This window comes from Gastrolobium bilobum, unplaced genomic scaffold (assembly GCF_033153095.1).
Source record: "Gastrolobium bilobum isolate Gb01-03AN ecotype WA unplaced genomic scaffold, APGP_CSIRO_Gbil_v1 utg1595, whole genome shotgun sequence".
Lineage (NCBI taxonomy): Eukaryota > Viridiplantae > Streptophyta > Magnoliopsida > Fabales > Fabaceae > Gastrolobium > Gastrolobium bilobum.
The window spans coordinates 556975-564328 of NW_026899397.1; the positions used below are offsets into that span (position 1 = coordinate 556975).

Sequence of the window (7354 nt, forward strand, 5' to 3'; positions counted from 1 at the left end):
ATTTTTATTATGTAACTCTGGTTACTTGTTCAAATTGGAGAGTAGCGAATTAGATTAACAAAATATTAGATTCAAATTGACTACGGTATTATATTCTTGATATCTAATGTCCCTGTCCAAGGAAAAAATAATAAGAAGGTGGAGGAACATATTTTCTGAAAATGGAGAAATTTGAAACAGCTGCTTTTTCTGAAAGTTGGAGGCAAGGATTTACACGGCTTGATGGCAAGTGGCAACCAGTATAACAGTTTTTCAGGAAAAAGAGCTCTTCGATCACAATTTAAACCATGCTGTATTTTTAAAAAGGAAATGAATTTGACATAATATCTTAGTTCAATGTAATATTATTATTTATTTTTTTTGTCAAAGATCATCAATTTTCAATTTTTTTTGTCAAAGACCGCACACCGTCAATTTTTAAATCTAAATATAAAAAACCCTTATTATATACTCATGCACCACCAACCAAGCACAAACTAACTCAACTCTCATCCTTTTTCCTCAACCCTTCATTTGTATAAATATAATTAAATTATATATATATGATTTAATATTTCTCATATTATATTAAATAAATTTATCTTCTATACATAGTGTAGGAAACTCATATGAAGAGAAAAGAAAGAAAAAGAAAACATAAATTTCACATAATTTTATATATATATATAAAAGATACATTTATCTCCTGTAACATAAAAAATATTAAACCCATAAAAAAAAAAAACTAATTGGCATGAACTAATGTTTTTCTTCATGAATCCTTTACTGTCTAAAATGTCTTATGTTTAGCGATGCAATACCTTCTTACATTACATTTGTGAAGAATTTTTCCCTTTTTGTGAAGAGAGGATACTAAAAACTCAACAAAAGCAACCTTCCAGAAAGTGCATCGACCATAAGTGCCCACCTTAAAACAGTAACGCTTATGGAAACATAATTCCTATTAACCTTCTTGCCATGATCAAAAAACAAAAACTAGCCATTTTTGCATTTTAGTTGCTTTTGGATTTAGATGATACTCCTTTTGGCGCTCTTGTTTCAAAGAAAAATATAAAAACTTTGTTGATCTGTTGATTTTCAGGTCTATAGAGCAACTACATGTTGCCGAATGCCCATTGTGCTTCAGTTCCCACAATTGCATACTTACCAATTGGGACCTTAAGAGCATCATAACTAACCACCATTGTGCTGGCTCAAATTCCTAATGCATTGGCAGTCAGTGGAAAAATGTTCTTTTAGGCCTTTGAGAAGACAGAGAGAAGCCATGCATTAATTATGCCATACAAATTTGAAACAGTAAATAGCCAACAAAAACAAACATACAATTCCTCATCATCTGTCCCTGAAACATTGAAAAACAGTTCCTCCACCTCTAATAGAAACCATTTGCAATCAATATTGTTTATCTCTAGAAGAAATCAAACTCCAGATAATTATCAGAACCTTTCTGATTAGCTATTGACATATGGTTAACAGCCTTTTCGCCAGATGATGATGAGGCTGGGGAAGGTATCTTCTCAAACTCTACTGGCTTTGGGATCTCAGGTGGGGTAGCACAACGTATCAATGCCCAATTCACACCTTCAAAAAAGGGATGTTGCTTAATCTCAGTAGCACCACGTTTATATGCCAATCTGTGCTGAGGTTCCTTCACAAGCAACCCCCTTATAAGATCCCTAGCTCCAAAACTCACAACAGGTGATTCTGGAAATCGCAAGGGCTGACCTACAACATTAAACAAAGTAGCTCGGTTCCCAGATCCCTTGAAAGGTGTTTTACCAAACAACAGCTCATATAGAAAGATTCCAAAAGTCCACCAATCAACTGCACTCCCATGCCCTTCACCCTTAATGATCTCAGGTGCCAAGTACTCGTGGGTTCCAACAAATGACATAGACCGCGCATCGGTAGGCTCTGCAATGAGCTCAGGTAATGGACTAACTTGGTTGCCAATTTCATTTTTGGGCTTCCTGTCCTTCTTTGATTTGCTAGAAAAGAGGCGTGGAGAAAAGCATGTGGTAGGAGCAACGCAGGATGGTTGGATGCAGGAAGGTGGCTCAATACATGCAGGCTGGACACAGTAAACAGGATTCTTTCTTAAAGGCTCAGAATCCATGGATGAGGTTTTAACAAGGGTTGGACTAACAGTACATCGCAGGGAAAGGTCAAAGTCAGAGAGCATAATATGTCCATCATCCCTAACAAGGACATTTTCTGGCTTAAGATCACGGTAGACAATCCCAAGCATGTGGAGGTACTCCAAAGCCAGTAGGACCTCTGCCACATAAAATCTGCAAGTTATGAGGAAATTAGCAGTTGTTACCATCAAATCAAATTAACATCATTGCCAAATTAGACAAAATACCAAAATGAAAAATAACAAAAGAAATCATGACTAGGCCATAAGGAGTATCCGACATCTCATTTCCAGCTGACAGATTTTATCAGAAATCAAAGAGGTTAAGGAATCTGAGCATGATCACAAGTAGTCTGCATTGAGTAAAATGTCCCAGTAAAGGAATCAAAACAGATGCCCTATGGTTGTTTCAATATTAAAACCAAGATTTCCACTTATTTTATCTTTCCACAAACAAGCAAATTTTCAAAGATTCTCTATTACTCTGGTTGAGGTTATATATTTGTTTGCACATTTGGAAGAAACAAAGCAGTCATTAACCTCCATTTAATATCTGAAATTGTCTGGAATGCATTATTGACTTCGTAGAGGACTTAATTAAAACAACCAGAGGCATGATAAACAGATGAAAAGTAATACATGCATGCATGCATGTATAATTGTTACCAGGATCTGCAAACCAGGACACAGGAATCTAAGCATTAGAATACAGTTGCTTCAATAAAGTGCAGCAATTAGAGCAACTTAGCTATACGGGTGCAAAAATAAGGATGATTCCACGGCAACTACCTACATAACAATTCATGGAATTACCCAAGGAAAAATTAAAAAAAGAAATGATGTGGTTGTAATTACAATATCCTAAAAAGAATGAAACCTAGTTTCCTTCCTTGTAGACTATAACAAGCCACTAAAGCATATCTCAAATTGGGTCCAGTTCTCACATGAAAAGTAACACATTATCCACAATTCCATGACAACCTTCTTATGGGTTGAAAAAAAAAATCATTTATTTGAAAGCCCAATAAGCAAGTTGGTCTCAAATATCTATAAATTGAAGACTTCCACCAAATATGCATGAACTTTAAAATAAAAAATTGCTGCATATTGTAACTTCTATTTTTTGTTTAGATATTTTATTTTGTTATAAATCTTGTATGTCTCAGAAGATTGCATGTTTCATGCAAACAAAATTGTACAATCAATTACTTTCTTGTGGCAGAGATTTAGATTAGAACAGATGTAAATCAGGGCAGGGGCAACTTAAACTTATATGAGCAATTGGGGGGGGGGGGGGGGGGGGGGGGGGGGGAATCAAAAGGAGAAATACAGTATGTACTATAACCAGCTCGAATGAACCAAAATTGAGATTATAACTTAAACATACTTTACTGCCTGCTCAGGAAAATGCTTCCCTGGTTGCTTTTGCCTGAGAGTATGGAGGTCTCCACCTGGGCAGAATTCCATCACCAAGCATGAGAATTTCTCTGTCTCAAAATGGGTGTACAAAGTGGGGAGGAAAGGGTGATCAAGTGACTGAAGAATTTCTCTTTCTGTCTGAGCACGAAGTAGCTTTTTACGACTTGCTAGGGACCCTTTGTCCATTACCTTCATTGCAAAGTAACATTTAGTTCCGCTCAACTCAGAGAGGTATACACTGCCAATATCCCCACAACCCAACCTCTTCAGTAGTCTAAAGTGACCTAAACCCAATGCACCATCTCTAGTTCGAACAGCTTGGATAGCTTCCCATCTCAAGTCATTTGCCTTGTGAGGCTTGTTTATGCTGCTACTAAAACTACTACAAGTACTCTCATCACTCACATCACTGCTTGTGCTTCCTCTGCAAATACTGCTCTTACCACTCTCGACAAAATCAGCTCGATCACTGATCTTGGCACTTCCACTTGTCTTTGCACTTCCACTTGTCTTTGCAAGACTGCTGGTCCCATCACTAACTTTGGCAGAAACAGAACTGCTCTTCACACTTCCATATTCAGATGTCTTTTTGTCTTGATCAACAGAGCTTTCCTGTGAGCCTATGTTCCCAGTAACAGCATGATCCACTTCTCCAGATGCTTTGTTGGGAATGGATGAGGAAGCACCAGAACCACATTTATTACTCAAAGATTCAGCAGACCCCTTTTGGATTGGAGCTCCCAACTTCTTGCTTTCCGAAATTTCCCCAGTATTTTGCTTTGATGTGTTTTGTACAGACTTTGATAGATCTTCAGGTGCAGCCAGCTCAGGTTTCGCCGTCTTCGAAACCGGCAGTGAAGAAGGCCTTGTGTCTTTTGCCTCAAGGGTTTGAATCTCAGCCGTCTTTTGATGGTGTTTTGGGAGAGCTCTAGCACTAGTTTTCGAGTCCATCAGAAATGTTAAAGAGTTACAATTAAGATCAGATTGACCAAATCCATGGCTTAGAATCCATTTATGTCTTCAAAAATAAGAAACAAACCTATCAAAGGCACCAATATCAGAAAAGAAGTTGTCAGCAATTTTACTACAGTATTGAAAACATGTTCGGCTTAACAACAATATGAGGGAGGACATAGAGTCATATATCAATCTATTAAAGAAAGACTTAAGCAATCAACACACAATCAGCTCACATTCAACAAGAGACAAATAGATCCAGTAACAAGTGAAACAGTTCCACCCACATACACAGAACACATGTGCATAACAACATAGCTAAAGCATAACAAGATAATTAGCCAACCAAAACCTCAGACTCCTGCTGAGTGAACCCACATGCTATTATTACACATGAACAAACTGTGGACAAAACCTACGACCCAGTTAGAAAAACAAGCATGTATCCCTAAAAAGAAACAAACTTGAGATGTGGAGCTGCATGCAGACCATGACAAGATTAGTAAAGCTCAACAAAAAAAAGAATCAGCTTAAAGAAAAAAAAATCATAAAACAAACATAGATGGTTGAATTTGGAGGACCAAGAAAAGAGTAAGGTACGAGTCAAATTCACCCGTCAATCGGAGAATGCAGGTTTTGGAGAGAGAAAAGGGTACAGGGACGGAGAAAAAATATTTACCATAAGCAGGGTACATGAAAGTGATCCTTAGACAAAATTGAATAAAAATTGGATCTTGATCAAGTAAGCATGGTTTTGAGACGAATCTAAAGCAGATCCGAAAAGAAAGAGAGAGACCCAGATTCAAAAAAAGAGTTAAACTTGAAGGGATAAGGAGCAAACCCAGCAAGAGAAGGAATGCAAAACGCTAAAAGGGAAAGTAAGGTGAACCTAAAAGAGTACCTGATTTCAAGGATCAAAACTCAGCTTCTTTACTTTAGCAGTGTGAGAAGAAAAAGGAGATAGAGAGAGAGAGATAAACACTGTTGATTGGGAGCTCCTGGTAGCTTAGGCCTTCAAGAGAAAGAGAGAGAGAGAGAATCATAAAATAAGACTGGGCCACTCAACCTGTGGTGGACTATTAGGCAGAGAGAGAGAGAGAGAGAGAAGGGTCAAAGGTAAAGCAAAGCTTTTTTCTTCATTCAATAATTTCAATGGTTTTTTGTCCCCAAAAACCAAGAGAGGTCCAAATCACTAAACAGTTTATGAGGTCTTGCATTGCACCTCTATCTCTCATGCCCCTTTGCCCCAAATATTTCTTTTCTCTTATTACTTTATTTTTATTTTTCCCATCTTTTCCTTTCCTTTGCTATTTTATTATTTATTTATGTATGTTCACACTTCATATGTTAAAATAATTTTGAATAATGATTAGTGTATATTTAGTATATTTTTTCACATTTATTTAAAATCATTAAATTTTAAATATAATTAATTAAAAGATAAACTTTTTCACTGTAAAAAATAAAATATTTTTTGTCAGCTTTTAAAACTACGTTAAAGTTCTCTTTTCCTATAATTTGACGAAATAGTTACATTATTTTCAAGCCAATTTTAGGGTTGATTATTTTGGGGAAAATTTAAATTTTATATGATTTGATAACTTTACCATTAGAATATGCATTTATTTATTTTTTGAAAAAGGGGGTATCATATTACTTTTTTAAAATTACAGACTGAATAATGAAAATTATAAGTTTATGATATTTAACATAAAATATATAATTTTAGAAGAAAAAAATTGAAATCAAGGGAGGGAGTGCGTATCCCTTAAAATAATAATAATGGGTTAAAGCTTTGCTTTAATTTTTGGACCATATGTCGACAAGTTTTGGACCAGAAGGGTTAGTTAAATTTTAAATAATTGGATATTTCTCATTTAAAAATTCTGAATTCACATGTTGGAACAAGTGCTATAATAAAAGGACAACTTCCCCGTAGTGTGGAGCATCTAAGAAAATGTACCCATGTTATCCTATATTCTCTCTTCAAAACCAAACTATAACAAAAAGAAGAAAGAAAAATATAAGCTGGAAGCAAAACTGATTATGGAAGGGAAAAAAAAAATAGGAAGAAATGATTTTCCTATAGGCAATAATTATTATTATGATTATGTTTGCATTTGATGAAAATACAAATTGACATAGGAGAATATTAATCTTATGTTACATGAGAGTATTATCTTATGCTATAGAGAGAGTTTAAGTGGGGTCCACCATTAAAAAGTAAAAAAGAAAAAGAAAAAAGGAGGGGTGCGATTTTCGATGTGAGAGAAAATGAGATAACTACCTCGTGTAAAATGAGATTAGTATTTCCCATTCACATAAGTTAAGCCGACATCAAGATTTTTGGTTACCTAAAATGGGTGCTACTTTCCCTTGCAGTCAATAAAATCACCAAGTAATGGACCAACGGTCGATGGGAATGTTTGGGTGATCCAATGAAAAATAGAGGTGTATCACTGAATCATCCAAGCTATTAAGGTTTTGGTGGACCATGTAGCACACTCACTGCAAATGGGCAATTAAAGCTTTTGATTATGTATGTTCCAAAAAGAAGTACCTTTAATTTCATTGTAAATTAGGTGCTATGCTCATTGGAGATTGTACATAAGAATACCCTTTATCTTGTAGTGTTTATCCTATCAATTACGTTAATTATTCTCGGTGTCTTTGCAACACTAGCCAAGCAGGGCCCAACCTCTAAATGCTATATTTGCTATGATTGGACAAGGGATCACATAAGGATCACTCAAACCCTACATGGTGAGGAAGTGAGAAAGAGAGATTTATGTGCTGCATTTAATAAATGGACTATTCATCCCAAGAGAGGAGCTTTAGCAA

At 35.7% G+C, this 7354-nt stretch overlaps 1 protein-coding gene across 1 annotated transcript; it reads right to left on the reverse strand.

The window, feature by feature from the left end:
• Positions 1-703: 703 nt before the first annotated feature.
• Positions 704-5606, reverse strand: LOC133290316 (serine/threonine-protein kinase D6PKL2). The gene is made up of 3 exons (XM_061488398.1): positions 5415-5606; positions 3525-4595; positions 704-2291 (listed from the first exon to the last, which is right to left on the reverse strand). The coding sequence occupies exons 2-3, from the start codon at positions 4505-4507 to the stop codon at positions 1409-1411; spliced, it is 1866 nt and encodes a 621-aa protein (XP_061344382.1). The 5' UTR covers positions 4508-4595; positions 5415-5606; the 3' UTR covers positions 704-1408.
• Positions 5607-7354: the final 1748 nt, after the last annotated feature.

Coding starts and splice junctions, on each gene's coding strand:
- LOC133290316 (XM_061488398.1), bottom strand. CDS start 4,507: ATGGACTCGAAAACTAGTGCTAGAGCTCTCCCAAAACACCATCAAAAG. Junction 2,292..3,524: donor TTTCCTGAGCAGGCAGTAAA/GTATGTTTAAGT, acceptor CATAACTTGCAG/ATTTTATGTGGCAGAGGTCC.